The sequence below is a fragment of the Hylaeus volcanicus genome, chromosome 6 (genome assembly GCF_026283585.1).
Source record: "Hylaeus volcanicus isolate JK05 chromosome 6, UHH_iyHylVolc1.0_haploid, whole genome shotgun sequence".
In the NCBI taxonomy this organism is placed as follows: domain Eukaryota; kingdom Metazoa; phylum Arthropoda; class Insecta; order Hymenoptera; family Colletidae; genus Hylaeus; species Hylaeus volcanicus.
The window spans coordinates 4,018,717-4,038,285 of record NC_071981.1 but is presented as its reverse complement, the minus strand read 5'-3'; the positions used below and the strand labels follow the sequence as shown (position 1 = coordinate 4,038,285).

The window sequence follows — 19,569 nt, the reverse complement described above, 5'->3', positions numbered from 1 at the left end:
AATTATATATGACATGTCATAATTATATATATATGACATGTCATAATTATATATGACATGTCATAATTATATATATATATATGACATAAGTGATAAAAATAACGTACGTAAACGCGTATGTTTATATAATGCCATGGTTCCTCTGTGCTCGTCAATTTTGCATGCAATCTCTTCGATAAAAATAAAAGGTATATATATACAGTTATTATTAGATAATGCTATCTAATCTTGTACGACACATTACGGGATACAATTTGACTTTCTTTGAGACTTGTTTCACGGAGATACCGCAGAGGTCAATTTCTTCTGTTCGCGCGTTTCGCCATAACGCGAACCGAGCGCCGAATATTCCGTGTAATTTAATTAAACGATACCTGGCGATCGAAACGTCGCGTTACCCTCCGAGAAAGAAGTACTTAACCAAATGAAAAAGTAAATTTAAAAAAATTGCCGTCTAGACGTTTCGTAGGTAATATATTTTCGATCCCGTGTCTCGTTGATTTCTAAAAATACCATTCCGGTAAAAGCTCTCAATTTTGCGAGCGAAAAGCGAATCAGAGGAGATGGATTAAATTTCTTATCGCCGAGTATCTTTTGCGGGAAACCTTCGGGAGAATTTTTTCGCCAAGAAATTGCTGAAACTCGATATTCGGATAAACGAATATTACGTATAAAAATTTCGTGAGAGAGACGTTCGTGAAAAATTGGTCGAACATGATGAAACTGTATGTACCATGAAACCGTGTTACGAAGACAGTCGTCTTTCAGCTAATGGAACGAAGCTGTTTGTATCGTTGCAGTTACTGGGCGGTGCTTGCTTCAGCCACGGCCCGTACACGTTTTACAAAGCGGTTAGGGTTGGAAACGGTCGTGTACTGCGTCTGGGGAGCTTCTTCCTGACGAAACTCTGGAGCGATGCCGACCTCGTCAGCATCGGGGAGCTACAGCTGCTGTGGATGGACAGCCGCGGACCGAATCAACCTCTGGCATCTTTACGGCTGTACTTCTTGCCGGAGAACACCCCGGACGGTCGAAGGGACATGCACGGAGAGGTGAGTCCTTTTAACTTTTATCTCGCTCATCTGATCCCTCTTTCGACCATGGATCATTAGCTTTTCCGAACGCGTTTCTTTTTCAATCGAGACTCGGAAAGCTCGCAACTTTGTTGCAGCCAGAATTCACGAATTTTTTTTAAGATTTCAATAGAAATTGTAATCCAAACGAAAGGGGAATTTTACAGTACAAGCATCAAGCTTATACATGTAAATCTTAAATGTTACTTGGAACACCCTGTATACATATATTACAAAGAGATTCTATAGAATATTCTATAGAAATTTCATTTCACGTCGAACGAACGAGAGTGTAGTATTCGTGCAAACGTTTGATAGAATAAACGTCGCGAATGATTCGTTATGCATTGGTTTTATTAGTCAGCTGTTGTTGGAATAAAAGCTAGCGTTTATCTCTGGCTCGAAGCTCCGCGGATCCGAATTTTAATTCAGACCGATAATCGCTCGCGAATACGCAAACGCGTCATTTCGCGACAAGGAAACGCTCTTTCGATTGTCGCAACCCGGTTTTACATTCTGTTTTTTCCACTCTCCTCGGGCGTTTCATCGACGAAAATCTCGCGCCGCGACGCGTGTTCTCTTCGCTCGAGTCGAAAGGATTTTCCCCTCGACGCGGATAGGCGAAATTTTTACATGGATAAAGATTTTGAACAAACAACAAAAATATTAGACAAATTAAAACCACAATTTGCCAGAGCGAACGTTGTTATTCCGAATGCTACACGTCTCGACGCTAGATCTTGTAAATAAATTGTACCGTGGTAAACATAGAGGCAAAATTATATATTTAAAAAATGATTAAATATGAAAGTTAGGATTAGACTGCGAATGTAGTTTATGGCAAATGAAAATATGAATATTGATACGAAAATGCTGTAGGAATTACTGGAATTGCTGTCGATCGTGTATCTGTGGATTGGTTTTATTCGTTATCTATCGCTTTCGAATAAAATTCTACCCGTCTCTGTTAGTCGGTCCCAAAATTACGAGACGGCTCACAGGGTCACTCGTCCTCCAATCGGATAAGATTCGAAACGTGACGTGCATTCGACTTTCATTAGCGTCCATTCCCCTCTTTTGTCCGCGGTTTGCAGCGCTCGACTATTCGTGTTCGCACAGCAAGATTTTTATTTTCGACGAACAACTCTCGAGAACTTTGACCTTTCTGGCTTAAAATTGTTACGGCCAAGACTTATCGTGTCAATCCAAAGTAGTTGGCTATTTTTAAATAAGAAGAATAAATATAGGCAAATGGTCTAGGAGTGGAATAGTATAGGAGAATGAAAGTTAAAAAATATCTCCTTATAGGGGATGATACGACGAAACTTTTTTGTATTTACAGTTTGTTCATGGAACGTTTAGTTTCAAAAATAAAAATTAAAAACTTGGAAGACCTTTTTCTGGAAATTCAACTTTTGCAACGAACTTGTGACTTTTCAGTTTTTATTCTCGAGACTAAGCGTCCTATAAGTAAACTGTAAATATAAAAAAGTTTCGTCTTATCGTCCCCTGTAAGGTAATATTTTTTAAAAATTGGTTCACAATGTACAAACATTTCTCCGAGTCCATTTCTCGAGATATATATATACGCTCTTCCCAGTCGAAGGGTAATTAGGCTTCTCGCGCAATTAAAAATTACTGTACAAAGTAGTCTAGAATTTATAAGCAGTCGTTCGAGGGGTAAATGTTATCATTAGGCACTGTACAACTTTTGATACATAGCGTGGGACAAAAATAAATGATAATAGCGAATGGATAGTGAATCATCAGATAATGAATACTCGAGTGGCAATCTAGGCGTATCAGGGGCAAATTACAGGAAAGAAAAACATGAAATCCGCGTACAAGATACTCTGAGAACCGTCATAGAATCGACGTATATGTTGACAAAAAAAAAGTTCACGACGCGATGAATTAAATATCTACTTTCGAAAGTGATTTAGTTATGAATTTTTTCAACGACGCGTGCGAGACATATTTTCATATTGGAAGCAGTCGACGACTGGGTTAGCGTATGAATAATTTAGACTTTTCAAAGTTCTTCCAAGACGTCGGGATTTATTTTCACGGGCCGCGTATGAATATTGGACAGTGATCGTCTATTTAAGCGATTCGCATTCAACTCGGTCCCATCTTCAGCGAAAGCACAAGTTGAACCAGAATTAATCCTGTCTTATAATAACGCGATTACCACGACCACGATACTGTTGGAGGCACATTCGTGTACTCGGAATCAAATTCACCTTGTATTATGCTAACGATATGCTAATGGCTCCTTCTTTAACGACCGTTTCCTTTTGTGAGCTCGCTTTTGATTCCTCGGGTCTCCTCGTCGCTCGTAGCTTCCCATCTGGCCGATATTAATTACGGAATTCTATGTCTGGCCTCGTGATTCTCATGGTTAACGTGCAACGAGAAAGTCGAAAAGACGAAAGTATAAATTCCCGTTATGGTATCCGCGAGACCGAAACTCGTTGCAAATATATAATCGTAAACGCGCAGAATTAATTTCTCCACCTAAGAAGTAACAATTGTATATTTGTAGATAATCTCGGTTTAACGATTACGCGTATTGCGCATAGACCAAAAAGAATATTACCCGATGAGTAATTTGTTCGCATTACGCGCGAGTTGAATAAAAATTCGCAGCCTTCGCTCGGCCGTTCGTGCGCGCGATAAATTTCGCAATAAAGCGACGTAAATCAGTCGATAATCACAAATTTTTGCCCGTCCATAAACAAAATGCCGCATAGCCGACGAAAAATGCAGGCGTATTAAATCTACGAAAGAGCAGCGAATCAATTGGGACGAGCCGAACAAACGGGGAACAACGAACGGAGTTGAAAAGTTCGTGGAATTTCGCGACGCGTCCGTAAAACACAGTATTTCTACGTCGCAACAAATTTTCTACCGATTAAATTACGCTGCAATATTAATTCTATCTCTGCGAATAATAATTTTTCGAAACACTCCAAAGTACTAGAATTTTTTTAATTTCTTGCATAAAAAGTACAGTTTTAGAAAACTTTTTTTTTCTTTTTTAACATTCATTTCGACACAGTAATTTCGTTATTAGATCGTGAATATTTTTACAGGAGATTCGAATGTAGAAGAAAGTAAAATAAATTTGAAGTTGGATTGAATTCTTTCAGGCACGTTTGCAAAGATCTTACTTTGCACTAAAAGCCTCAGTCTATTCATTGTAACGAAAATACCTGCGTACTAGAATTTTAATTTAATTAAATTAAATTCTCTTCGTGCTTTGTATTCCATATTTTTATAGGAAACTTAAATGCGTAAGAATGCACGCAACATGCAAAAATATAAAAAGAAAATCCAAAGTAAAATTCGTATAGTAATATTTGAAAGATAAAATAAATTCTTATTTTTGTTGAATTGTTTTTTCTCTGCACGAAGAGTCCCGATCTCTTCATCGCTTAAATTCTCTTCGTGCCTTCGTACATCAGGTCACGTTGCATTTTACTTACACTCGAAAGCGATGATAAATTTCGAAATTCCAGTTCCTTGTCAAACAAAAACGAGGAATTGATATCGTGGAATTTGTCGAGATTTAAGAAAGTACATATCGCGCTCGCGCGGACCTCTTGACGCAATTTATTACGGAAGAGAAGGAAAGGGAAACGCGGCAGAAGCGTATCTGTATGTTGTTCCCGCAGTTTTCATAGTTGCTGGCTTTCATTCAAAAACCGTATTTGCATTCTCATTATATTTTTTTGCCCCCCTTTCGTCGGGAGTTCCACTGAAACTCCGGAGCTGCATTCTTGTAACTCGTTTTCCGTCTTCTGCAAATATTAATTTCGTTTCTTTTGCTCGTTGCGCGGGATAATAAATAGAACGAACGTAAAACGCGCAGCGATAATTCGCGCATGCACTCTTCAACCAACCTAAACTCGACTAACTTGTTTCTTAAAGTCCGTTCTTCTCGATATTACTTGCTTGTTTGAGAAACCATTGAGTTACCATTAACTTTCTTTAGGGAAAATGATAGTATTCCGTTTGTAGTTCACAGTAGTAACAATAGTTTTGTTTGTATAGTTTCATCAATTAATCGATTTAAAAAATTGAAGAAATGACCCGCATTCGACCTTGAGATATCTCAAATTCATTGTTTCCACGTGTTTCAGCATCGTTTATAGTTGATCGTAGTAATTTTCCTTTCATTTGTAGTTGAGTAGTTCAGAAGTTATAAGTATCCAATAGATAAACCGTCGATAGAAATTCGATTGTATTTTGGACGTCGCCTGGGGGAGGGCGGCAAATAGCACGGCACCTGATTAGACGAAATAATTGAGGAGATAGCCGGTGGAAAATCAAATTCTGGGACATTAGGCGAGAAACAGAATCCATTGCTCGCGTGCAATGGCGCCTCCCTTCGAGCTAACCGGTCTGTAAACAGCGAAAATGACGAGCGAAGGGGGTGTGCTTAATTGACAATGTACCGATAGCAGGAACAGCCAGACCCCGAAATCCACCCTAACAATCCACCGAGGGATTGCTCCGTGTCCTTCCGACCCCCTCGACGAGCATTTTTACATCTGCCTTCCTCTACTTTGCAGCCTCGTCTTTATTAACCCCACTCACCCAACCCCTTTCCTTAAACGTGCTCCTGGTTTGCATACACCTCTCGTTAACTTCCTGTCCACGAAGTTTCCTAAGAAGAGCTCGGAGAGTTTCGTGATTTCGACAAAAGGCTCTCAATTGAGTGGTTCGAGAAGGAAATAAGAAGCTTCGCTATTAGGAACGTAAACAAACGTTTTAACCTTCTATTAGCCAAATTTCTTTTTCTGCGAACAACTTGCAAGGGATTAGTTCGATATTTCGGGTCGATGGTGCTGTCAACCACCATAATTATTATTATTAGAATAAAGAAGTCCTCTTCTTCTTCAGTCGTTGACTAAACAAATTACTAGTAAATTGATCTTAGAAGATATTGTGGTAAGATTCGAAATAAACTTTAGCTTTAACTAATTTTGCTCGCAAAACGGACTTGCCCCACTTTCAAGATCAACAGCTAATATATTTTTATCGTAGAGGTCGAGATTCAACGATAGGCAGCTATTAAATTTAACCCTGAAAAGTCGCAAGTAAACTAGAATGAAGTAATAGGTTTAAAGTAGGTCGAACCTGCTACCTAAATTAAATTTGTTTCCATCGTTAAAAAAGAAACTTTGACAAGCAAACGATCTAACGATATCTCGCTGTAAAATGGAGATTTATTGTTTTTCTATTTAATTTGAAACAATATAAGTATTTCGGAATAGCAGTACGATGGCGGTAATGGTCTTTTTCCATTTGCAAAGCTAAAAATACAACGCGTGTAAACGATTATATTCGTCAAAATTGGAACACGAATAGAGGGGCTTGGCAAAAAAGCGGTTAAAATTGCTCTTTTGTCTCCCCGAGCTTGGAAAACGTCATTGTAACGAAGAAAAATGGCGCTTCGTTTCGAGAAAAGCTATTCGAGGGACAAAAACCGATGTGAAGAATATATAATTTTTGTCCTGGAAAGAGACGTTTCTTTGAAAAAGAATATCGTTATTTTTGTCTTCCTCGGTAGATTCGTTAAATATTGTCAAATTTGACATGCTTATAAACGAAGAAAAAATTGATTTATGATTTAACTGTTTCGACGTTAAATGTCGACTTTAAAAGCGAGTTGGATAAATGTTTGGTGAAAAAACCATCTTTGGTCGATGCAAGCATATTTTTATTATGGCTATCCACTGCCTGTTATTCTTTCTTGGCATAAAATAATTGTTTTCGTGTAAACCATATCTGTGCCATTTAGGAACAATCGACTTTGAACATCGAAACGTTTAAATCTCTTTGAGATTAGGTAGGTCGAAAATTCTCTCGTCTTTTCCACAGTTCCTTAATAAAAAAAAAGAATATGTTATTTGATTTCGAAAGCTGAAAAAGTAATTCTTTTGAATCACGTGCCTCGGAGATGGTAATCTTACATTCTTGAGTGCATTTCGTCATTTGTTGCGACGATCACATGAAAGAATATGTTGTTTACGTGTTTCTCGAGTCGAGTTTTCGAAGCAACATTCTATTGTACAGCGAGTGTATGTAGAAATAAGTGTCCGCGAGCTCGGCAAGGTTACGTTCTAATACTGTCCGCAGAAATGACGTAATGAATAATGCATTCTTCGGTTTAAATGTTAGTTTTATGAAACACCGCACACGTACGCGAACGCTCAGACGAGCAATCGATCCGTCTCTCGTCGCTGTTGATGCACGTTTCGCGTCAACGTGGATTCAATTAATTAAGGAAATCCGCTTGTCGCGTTTAAAGGTTATACAAATACCATAAACATTCGTGCAATTTTTCCAACCATGTACGCGTTTTCCTCGTTATTTCGACCCTGTCGAAAGTTTCTTGGAAATTTCTAATTTGCCGTAATTAATTAAGGAATTAATTAACGAAACACGCTTGTCGCGTTTAAAGGTTATACCTTGTATGCGTTTTCCTTGTTGTTTCAATCCGATTTTTCAATCACATTTAAAGGTTGTACAAATAGCATAAATATTCGTGCAATTTTTCCAACCATGTACGCGTTTTCCTCGTTATTTCGACCCTGTCGAAAGTTTCTTGGAAATTTCTAATTTGCCGTAATTAATTAAGGAATTAATTAACGAAACACGCTTGTTTAAAGGTTATACCTTGTATGCGTTTTCCTTGTTGTTTCAATCCGATTTTTCAATCACATTTAAAGGTTGTACAAATAGCATAAATATTCGTGCAACTTTTCCAACCATGTACGCGTTTTCCTCGTTATTTCGACCCTGTCGAAAGTTTCTTGGAAATTTCTAATTTGCCGTAATTAATTAAGGAATCAATTAACGAAACACGCTTGTCGCATTTAAAGGTTATACCTTGTATGCGTTTTCCTTGTTGTTTCAATCCGATTTTTCAATCACATTTAAAGGTTGTACAAATAGCATAAATATTCGTGCAACTTTTTCTATGCATATACGTGTATTCCTTATCGTTTCAACATCGTCGAAAAATCTACAAATAGTTTCTTGAACATGTGGAGTTCGCTCTCGAGAAACATTAAACTAATTGCTCGTCATTAATGCGCTTCGCCTAATTGCTCTAACGCGATTAAGAAAGAAAACTCGCTGTTCTGTACTATTTCCCGTAATTTCTCTGATAAATGGAAATCTCGATCCCGGAGACTATCAGCGTTTAACGAATTCCCAAATAAAATAAAATATCGAATCAGAAATTATCTCGAAAATGTAGAAATTAATATCGAAGAAACAAGAGAGAAAATTTAATAAAATCGAGACTCTTCGTTTACTTGAAAAATGTAGAAATTAATGTTAAAGAGATTAAATTTTGTTAATCGTAATAGTCAACGGCGAATGGAATAACAAGGACGGTTTATAAACGCGTTCGAAAACAGATATTTGATGTTGTCTAGCCTGGAAACTATTCTGGATATAATTCAGAGAATGGGTCGAGGGAACGGGCAGCCCTTTGTGGCCCTCGGAATAAATTAAAACCGGGACGCCCTGCAGCTGTCGGATAAACATTGTTCCTCGATAGTTCCAAGATGAATCGAGCCTTTCGATTATTCACCGCTGCGTTCATCGATCACGTCAATTACACGCGACAGAGTCGAATCGCGATAAATCGCCCGCATAATATTTTCCACTCCTCTCTATTTCGTAGGTACACGCGACCGATCGACGATGTCTTTTTATCGGAGATTGCAGAATTTTATTCGAATAATCGATCGAGGATAAAACCAGCGCGTTTATTCGCGTTACTCACGGATGAATACCGACATCCGTTACGATATTTCTTCGTGCCGCCGTACAATTTTACAAATAATTTACAAAATTACACCGTGGTAACTTCCATCGATACTGGCACTCTTGGCATGCATTTACCACGAATCTCGTCTAAGAAGCGCTGGCTTGGATTCAAGTCATGATTCTGAAACGTTAACTCGAGGTTCCCTTGCTTGACTCGAGGTGAGCAGTTCCAAGGAGTGCTGGGGGTAACGTCTCTTAGACAGGACTGTCGTTATCAGTCGATCCAGTCTGTAGAAGTAGATATTATTATATTTCAAGGACACACATCGCGATTCGACTCTGTCGCGTGTAATTGACGTGATCGATGAACGCAGCGGTGAATAATCGAAAGGCTCGATTCATCTTGGAACTATCGAGGAACAATGTTTATCCGAAATAAAATAATGTGGCAATTATAGTTTTCGCTATTATAATAGAAATTGATTTTCTATAGTATTATTCTATATCCATAATTGCCCTCAGGGGCTGTAGTATGCGAATATACTGCTACAGTACAGGCTTAGCAACCCCGAGGTACCCGAGCTAGAGGGTGGCAGAAAAATTCATTTTTTATATTCTTATTCTATATCCATAGTAATAATAAGAAAATTGATTTTCTATTAAAGAAATGATTATCGAGAAAGCTCGAAGTTTCTGTTTCGACAAAAATGTTGTTAATCTTTGAGGAAATGTGAGTAACGAGGGAAGGGGTGGGGGTGAAACGTGTCGCCGAAGCGATTTGGCAACGAAAGACAAAATGATCGACCGGATGAGAACATGCAATTACCCAGCTCTCTTTTGCATCCTTTCAACTCCCTGCGCACTTTATCCCTCTCTGTGCTCCCTTACGGGGTCGCTTTCCATCCATCCATCCATCCATCCATCCAGCTCTGATTTCATTTTATTTCCTCGCAGCGAGTTGTAAAAGAAAGCGGCAATTACGGACTATTTCTTGACTCGCTCGCGTATAAACGGTGTTGCAAAATAGAAACGCGAAAAGGGACCGAGGCGATAAGCACACACACCCCCCCTCCACCGCTCTACCGCGACGACTACCCTTTTCTTTTCGTGTGTACGTACATACGCATGACTGTATTTCGCGTGGATTCGCGCGCGTGTATACACGCGCGTGTTTGTGTGCGTCGTTGATTTCCTCGTTTTCAGCGTTTTCCCGCGACGGGTCCACTGTAAATCCGGCGTAATGAAGGAATTCTTATTCATGCAACCACGTAACAAACTCCTCTCCGTCTTCGACATCCTCCCTTTTTACGTTTGGAAAATGTATATGATTCTCGGCGGCTCAATCTTTCAGCCAACAAAAAAAAAAAAAAAGAAATCAATTTTTAAGGAATTAGAGTATCTTAATATCATTATCCCTAAGTCAGCGAGCCAGAACACCGAATTTTCACCGTGCAATTTTGATAAGAGCGTTAATATTAATACTTCAACGCGCTAATTAATCTATTCCACGTTCCCATTACCATTATCGTTTAGAATTGCCTTCTGGCTCGAGAAAACGATGCTCGGAAGCAAATAGCGTAGTGTGAGCTGGGCTTTAGGGTACGTTCACCCGATTCCCCATGGTTCTCGAACACCACACGAACAACAACCGCGCGTGCACGCGAATTCCGCGAGTTTTATTTAGAACATTGAATTATTCTGACGTGGCAACGTACGTGTGCGCGCGTGTTCGTGCGAGGACCCGGTCGGAGAAGAAGAAGAACGAGCGGCGGGAGGGGAGAAGTCGTTCGTAATTTTCTAATAAATCATGCAAGCCACGTGAACCCCCGCGCGAGCACGAAACGAAGTGCATATGCGAGTTCGTGTAACTTCGAGAATTCGATGCAAACATAACCGAGCAACTAGAGAAGGGGCTACGACAAACAATCATAAGAATTGACGCGATTATCGTGAATGGGGAAAACTGGCTTAACGCCGAATCCGCCAATTATAATTCCACAAAATATTTCGAAGGCGCGTTTCCACTCTTAAAAAACCGTTTTTGATCCGAAATTGAAAGAGGCGGCGTGATTAGGTTCGCATAAACTTTATTTTTCGACGCGTATTAAATTGCTGAATTTCCCTCGTTGATACATAATATAATATTCATCGTAGAATAATTCTTCTTCGATTCAAAAATAAAGGTCCGAACGGGATAAGTAGCATTTCTTCAGCGTAATTACAAATTTCGTGCAGGCTGTATGTAAATTGCTGAATTTCCCTCGTTGATACATAATATAAATTTCATCGTAGAATAATTCTTCTTCGATTCAAAAATAAAGGTCCGAATGGGATAAGTAGCATTTCTTCAGCGTAACTACAAATTTCGTGCAGGCTGTATGTAAATTGCTGAATTTCCCTCGTTGATACATAATATAATATTCATCGTAGAATAATTCTTCTTCGATTAAGAAATAAAGGTCCGAATGGGATAAATAGCATTTCTTCAGCGTAATTACAAATTTCGTGCAGGCTGTATGTAAATCGCTGAATTTCCCTCGGTGATACATAATATAATATTCATCGTAGAATAATTCTTCTTCGATTCAAAAATAAAGGTCCGAACGGGATAAGTAGCATTTCTTCAGCGTAATTACAAATTTCGTGCAGGCTTTCTCTCACCGGCAAACGAGAAAAACAAACCGCAGCAACAAGTTCGAGGCGTCCTGGTTAAATTAAATTTCCATTTGCCGGACATCGAAACGACGCAACGCGCGCCCGGACGAACGTTTAATTCACGAAACGTGCCGCGTTTTATTTTCAATTTCATTGTCCGCCGATTGACGCACCGCGTTCGTGAATCGGACCTACCGTCGAAACGAGGAAGAGGCGAGAGGGCGGGGGGCGTGGCACGAGACAAAAAGGAAAAAAAAGAAGATAAATTGCGAAAATATAGCAAACCGAACAAAAAGAAAAAAGATCAACGTCACGGTATTGTTGAGCATCATAAATACAGACGACAAAGGGAATAACAAGAGAACAAAGTGTTGTTGTTTCGCGTGCGTTCCACCACGATCGAACGTACGCACACAACGGGGACGAGTATTTCATTGCGTTTCATCGAAAAATACTTCTCACGCGTTTTTGTGGTCCCCCTTTTTATCCAGGAGAGAACACGACGTTTCCATTCTGTATGTAAATTGTCGCACTGTGGTATAATAAACTTTATACACTAGCGCCATTAATTTCGATACCATAGAACATGAATTTTTCTATTGCAATTATGAATATAGAGTAATGATACAGAACATCAATTTTCCTATTATTATTATTATTATTATTATTATTCACAACGTCCGACAGAGTTGCTTATTTCGAGACAATACTGTACCTTCTTATCGTAAACGTTATTCGATGCCATAGTCACGGATAGGTAATTAATCCGATGCGTGCGCTAACCGATACGGGCACATACAGGGTTATCCAAAAGTACCTTTAAGATGTTGAACGAGAACATCTATCAAACGCCATGTTTATTCGTTGTCACTTTCTTTTACTTCTAACCTACACTGATAGACAATTTTAACTATGGAATCGTATGCGATTGCAGAGCGTGTTAAAGTAATTAAAATTTATTTTGAAAACCAGTGTTCAATGAAAAATACTCATCGTAAATTACGCGATTTTTTCGGCGTACATAATCGTCCATCGGAACAAACAATTAGTAATTTGGTTAAAAAATTTGATGAAACTGGATCTGTTCATGATAAACCAAAGTCTGGCAGATCAAAAACAGTTCTATCGGATGAAAACATTGCTGCCGTTCGTAAAAGTGTTGCCAATGATCCATCAACTTCAATTCCACGTCGTTCTTAAGAATTGAGCATTTTTTTTGGCAGTTTGTGACAAATTTTGCACAAAGATTTGCATTTGCATGCTTTCAAAATTCAATTAACTGAAGAATTGAAAGAACGTGACCATTTGCATCGCAGAAATTTCGCAAATTGGTTGTCAGAACATCGTTCAATTGATCCATTGTTTTCACGCAACATCATCTTCAGCGATGAAGCTCGCTTCACATTGGATGGACACGTCAATAAGCAAAATTGTCGCACATGGGGAGATGAAAATCCAAGAGCCGTTAACGAAAAATCACTTTATCCAAAAATAGTTGCTGTTTGGTGTGGATTTTTGTCGAAAGGCGTAATCGGTCCATTCTTTTTCGAAAACGGGAATGAAGATGCACTTATAGCGAATGGTGCACGTTATAATGAAATGATTATTGATTATTTATGGCCGAAATTGAATGGAATCGATATAAGCAATGTTTATTTTCAACAAGACGGAGCTACGCCACACACAACGCGTGAAAATATTCAGTTTATTGCGATCGAAATTCAATGGTCGATTAATTTTAAGGAATGGTGATGTGAATTGGCCACTTCGATCGTGTGAATTGGCCACTTCGATCGTGTGATTTGACCCCATTGGTTTTTTTTCTTTGGGGTTATTTGAAAAGTAAAGTTTATGCCAGCAAACCAGCAACGATTCATGACTTGAAAAACAACATTAGAAATGGTAATTGGTGAATAAAACGAGCAAATCTGTCAAAATTTTATCGAAAATTTTGATTTTCGAATCGATGTCTGTAAACACGGTCGTGGTGGTCATTCGACAGATATCGTTTTTCACACATAATTGTCATAGATGATACCTGATAATTAAATAAAAAAAATACCAAAAATTAAAAAGAGTATCTATTTTATTTAAAAAAAACTTCCTATAGCCTATTTTGGATAACCCTGTACGAAAGCTCGCGGCTCTGCAAAGGAGTGAGTTCGTCGTGTTCATAAAAAACGTAAATTCCGGCATCCCAGCCGACCATTAAGTGTCCCAATTGATTTATGCGAATTTGACGCGACATGTGCTCACTGTGGATATATTAGAACACTGTCACACGTAGAGATGGGAATCGAACCGAGGACTGTTTGCGAATCGGAGTCGATTCGAACGGTCGAATCAGCCGCTCCGAGCGTAGACAGAAGTAGAACAGATGTGATTTGTCGAGTCGAAGACCCGACCGCGACGAGTTTTGATTAGTTTCGAAACGAATTGAAAGGCCGAAAAATACGGGCGAAATGCGGCGAGCGCGAATTTTCAATGAAAGAACTAATAACTTCAACGCGTCGGTTTTGTCGTGTATGTAAAAATACCGAGGGTAAATTCGGTTAAGTTTGATGGATGAGGAAGCGCAACGAGCGTAATGAAGATTGATTGCCGTAACCTATATTCGAACGTGGAAGGTAACATAATACAGCAGTCTGTTAATTATATTACATTACTGTTCCCTGCTTACATGTGACCCGATTTTTCAAATTCACAGGTAGATCTTTTGATACAGAATACGAATTTATTTGCTGCAAATGTCGATATCTTTTAACGTAAGAATGGTGCCTTATTTTTTTTTTTTCGTGAAAGTTACTCTATGTAGCTTACTTCACAGCTTCGAGACTGGCTATACATAATTTATTTTGAATGTGCTAGCACGAAGCCTATTAATAGCCTATTAATAACCGGTCGTTGAGGTGTTAAGTGCTCGTCACACGTATTTGGCCCACCCCGTATTAGAATATCCCGTATAAATATTGTCTGAAAAATTCCTCTAAATAATTGCCATGTTTCTTTTTTGGTAGGAGGGTGGGTGATTAATAACATGCCTCAACAAATTTGAAAATGCGACGTCCTGTAGCATGAGTCAGGTTTATTGCCATCTCTTGCGGTACGGTGTCAGTACGTTGTTGCTGCAACGTGGTTCGCATGGTTGGCGGGGTTTGTGGGGTTAGGAGGTGGAATCGGTGAAACGACGACGGGGATAGACCACGGGGGTGTCGAATGAAAGCTATAGCGCAAGGGTGTAGAGCCACTCTGTATGGGTAAGTGGAGAGAGCCCAGTGTTATTGGTTTTTGTTGCGCATGCCTACTGCTGGCGCCAATCTGGCGAATTATTAGCCAAGTTTAACCGGCCGGAGGTGAGATAGATTATGACAGGAGTTGGCGGACGCAGTTTAATGGCTCCAACGTTCGGCATTAATTGATTAGTTTTTCTTTCGGCTAACTAGAGTGACGGACGAAAAAAAAATCAATGGCTGCTCGTCGTTGTGATTAATTCCACCAACGAAATTCATCGTCGATCGTTAACCCTCTGTTCCAGCGGTTTCCAAACATTATCGAAGCCTCTCGAAGCAGTTTAGCTTTTTTTTTTCTTTAATCAAATGCCAAGTTCCCGTCGAACAAAAATTCCTTTGAAAAAAAATCTCGAATTTTGCCTTCGACAGCTGAGTACGCCCGCTAATTTATCGAAATATTAAAGTTTGCTATTAGATTCCGCCCTGATTTTCACTCCCTTTCGACTGTCCCATGGGACACGGGACAGGAGAAAAATTGGCCAATAAGTAGTCGATCGAATTCGTGATGACCATCAGTTCTCTCGTTTTATATACCGTTTTATTGCTTTTCTTCGGGCACCCGAGGAACCCGCTCGATGGCACAAAATGGAATCTGATGGGTAATCAAAGAGACCGATTTCAGGGCTGACTGAAACGAACGCGAAAAATTACGGGCAGTAGTAAAGATGTTATCCTCGAATCTTGCAAGGTGTGCCCCCTTTTTCCTTGTTTAATCTTTCAGACGAGTCGCTGTTCCCTTTTAACCCTTTGCACTCCAAAATATGGGCCACCAAAATCTCTCTAGCTAAACGAAATAGAAATACTGTATTCAGAGGTCAGAAAGTAAAAATCAAAGTGTTCTTTAATATTCAATTTCTTGTAATGAGTTTTGAATTTCTTTCTAAAGGACGTAATTAAAATTTGTTAAATAAGAGGAATTTACCCGAGTTGCAAAACGAGTACATTGTTTGCTATTAACCGTATTAATTTCTTTGAAATCTGTTTACACAACGGCATCTTGAGTGTAACAAGCCCTTCCCTCGGGATTATTCCACTCACGTTCCTTACGAACCTGCGCGTTTCATCCTCCTTCGCGCTCCTCTTCGCAATGTCCATAACCAAGACGCTAAAGAGCCAATTCCCATTGATAACCAGGCAGCTGCAGGCGTCCTCTGCCTATCCGTTCCACTTAAGGACACCTATACACCTAAGAGAATCAGAAACCAAGGCCAACGTTTACCATAGCAAACAATTAAACTGGTGAAATTAGAAAGGAAATTAGGAGATCCAAGAACAGGTCGTTGTTTATAATTAAATCGATCAAATTAGAACCGTTTACTTTGTCAAACAATTACAGTAAAGGCCAGATAAGGGACCTAAAGATTGCGAGACAATAATAACGTAATGATACATAGCAGATACTAGTACTCGTAGCCAATTTCGAATAAATTCATTCACGAGAAACTAGGAATAGTTGAATGCCCGTTAATCGTAATTATCCCGTAGCGAAGATCACCGAAAGCGAACGAACTCGAACGAAGGTGAAAGTTCGCGATCGTGAACCGGCGCGCGCCGTCGGTAAAAACGAAGAAAAATGATTCGCGGCCCCGCGAATAATATCGATGAAGATGATAAATGATCGAGGAAAAGGTATCGGTCCTCGACGCGACATTAACCTTTAAATCGGTACAGGTAACAGGCAGGGGGGGGTTCCCGAACCCTCGACAGGTTCAGATCCGTTTGTGTTGGTGCATTTTCGTAGCCAACGGTATGTGTCCGTCCCGATGTCCACGGCCAGGTGCTTAAGGCGCGTTCACACGGCCTGCGATCGACTGTGTGCGTGTTTACCTGCTCACCAACACGTGGCCTCCTCGATCCGTTCCGTATGGGATTTGCGGGCCGGACAGTTGTCGGCGACGCTTTCGTTCTTGGTTTACTTAGACGAATACAGAGTGCCCTCCTGAATGCTACAATGCCAGCCGAGTAAAAAAGAGTTACTTTCGTCGTGTTCCTTTTTATTTTCTTCGTCCGATCCGCACGGCGCGAATCGCTTTTCCACGCTTCCTTTTTCACGCGATTCCCGCGTAATCGCGCGACGCTGCCGCCCTCTTGTTACCGATCAATTAGTGTACATCGACTGAGACGTCCGTTTTACTTTGACTTTTAAATGAAATAAAAAAGTAAAATTCGTGAGATATGACGTACGTGATACTTGATGCTACATTTGGTGACATTATACAGTAAATACAGAGGAAGCGAAGTGCAGAAAAGTGGAAAACGACGGAGAAAATAATATAGTCTATAATGCATGATAATTTTCTTCGCTTATTTTCGTCGTTATACTTCGGTACATTTTGCTTTCCTCCGTTTTGCTTCCTCTACGGTTATGAAGCCGTAGGTAACATATTTACAGCAAGGAAACAATAATTTAATGCAAAGTTAGCATCGGTCATTTCAATATATATTTTTTAAATATAAGGACTATTGATGTCGTACTGTTGAAGCCAAGTAACTAAAAATACGAAATTTTGTTAGTTAATCGTACGATAGATTTTGTATAAGTTGGGTACGCGAAAATGTCGTCGGGAAGTAATAGGAGAAATTGCTTCACGAAGGAACTTTGATTAAACGAAAGAAGAGGAGGGAGGGACGAGTCGATTCTCCCTGCCGGGGAATACAAAGATAATTCTTCTTGAAATATTTCCCTTTGGTAAAACGATTTTATATTATGTCAAGTCGCCTATTCAGCCCGTTGGCCGACGCAGAGCAGAGTTACAGCCATCTTTCTTCGAGGCCCTCCTCCTTTATGGCCTCGTCCACGTTCATTCGCGTTGCTTTTACGTCGCTGCTGCACGGTAATTGAATATTTGACGAGCACGAAAAGTATCTGACACGTTGAAATCGAGGCTTTAAAACATCGTGTTCCATCCCTGTCCAAAAGTTAATAATTCTTTCACTAACTCGTGGCTCATTAAAAATAGTAATTAACACAGTTTTCTCGAGATTTGATCAAATCGTCAAATATTTATTTTGTTGTTCCGTTGGGTATTATACGGAAACGAGGTGAATATTAATTTTAATTAGACCCACTGGAACGAGTTGAAGTTTTTATTTAAATTTCAACCGTGCCGTGGCATCTGTTGACCTTTCGATTTTATTTTTAAACCCTGTTCAAGGCTAATCCAAGCACATCCACCGTTGTAAAAATAATTACGACCTTGATATCGAATTAAGACGCAAAGTTTTCCGGGTTATTAAATGATTGTTTTACACGAAGACAAAATTGTTGTTGTTATTTGAATTTCAATTAGCTTCGTCGACGCGTAAATGCATGCCGAGACCGCAAAGTTCTACGAGGGAAAGTAATTTTGTGCGCTACTGTACATTACGTGTTTAGCTTGTATAGCTTGGGTGGGATTGGATAATTCTAATACACAGTCGCACACGTTGCCTGTATAGTAACCTTTGACCAACTCCACAACCGTGTGTATATGGACTCTCCCTAACCGGGAATGAGAAGGGATTCTCTATCCCAGTGTTTCTCAGACTGCCAACAAAAAACAAACAAATTCTACGCCATATATTATTTTTATTAAACGAAAATATATCGTAAAAAATGATAATTTAATTCGTCTCCAGGAGGTTCGTAAAAAGTTGTTTCTCATTGGAGATTTTGGGGGAGAGTTTGTGGGAGGGTGACACGTGAGAAACACTGCTATATCTTGTAGCTCAGCGTTTCTCAGTGTGAACACGTACAAAAAGCACATTATACCGTAGAATAAGGAAAATTACTTCCTGTAATACTCATTCTTACAAAAGGGGCCTTTTAACCTAGGCTATTAAAAAATTTACGTTTCTTTATGGACTTCTTAATAAACGATTTGCACTTATTATATTCATCAATTTTTTATTTCGCTCCTTTGAGGAGTAATCTTATTGAACTTCTGCCTGACAGCAAAGTAAAAAGAATATTTTTAATAATATTCGTTATAAATCAGTGAGGAATATGTTTGTGGAGTTGTGCGGATCAACTACAGAAATTGTACAAATTATTGGGCTGTCTGGAAGGTCCATGCCGATTTTTAGTAGGCGGTACAGGTCTGTATATATCAGAATGGATGAAAACAAATAAAATGTGTACATTCCTTAACAGGTGGAAAGGTTGTGGAACAAAATGGTACACACGTAATTCAATAAATATACATCAAAATTCAAATATACCTTTGAATTTTTCTTGAAAATAGGCATGAACTTTCCGGACAACCCGATATCTAAAACTAATGGCATTCATTAGGATAAAATTAATGTATAGAGAAACAGAAATCGATTAATTCATAGTTTAGAATCAATGTCAAGAAGAGTCTTACAAGGTTTTCACTGGTGTTTTAAATAGAATTACTAAATAAATATTTCCGTTAGAAATATGAATTTAATTCTATCGTAGGACGTTTGAAAAACTTTTCCTTTATCACAGGGATTTTGCGAGAAAATAAAATTTGAGAGACACTGCTCTATCCTCTAGCCTTCTTATCTGTCCCACTCTGACTCTCTGCAGACCTCTCTCGCTTTCCTAATATCCCCTCCTTTCCTCTCCACCTCCCCTTTCTGTCTCGTTCCCTTGCCCCTCTTTCCCTCTTTGTTCCTTTATTACACTATTTAAGTCCCTCTTCGTCGTTCAACTTCTGTGTCGCTGTTGTCCTCTCGCTTTCCGTGTTTGTCCGTCTCTGGCCACGTTCTCTCTCTCTCTCTCTCTCTCTCTCTCTCTCTCTCTCTCTCTCTCT

The 19,569-nt window shown here is 39.3% G+C and overlaps 1 protein-coding gene across 2 annotated transcripts in view; it reads left to right on the top strand.

The window, feature by feature from the left end:
• The window catches only part of LOC128878627 (bromodomain-containing protein 4-like), a 191,197-nt gene that overhangs the window by 55,924 nt on the left and 115,704 nt on the right, over positions 1-19,569 (top strand). For both annotated transcript variants that reach the window (XM_054126955.1, XM_054126954.1), the window contains exon 2: positions 801-1,052. In XM_054126955.1, the coding sequence (XP_053982930.1) occupies positions 801-1,052 (252 nt within the window). The remainder of the gene's footprint in view (positions 1-800; positions 1,053-19,569) is intronic.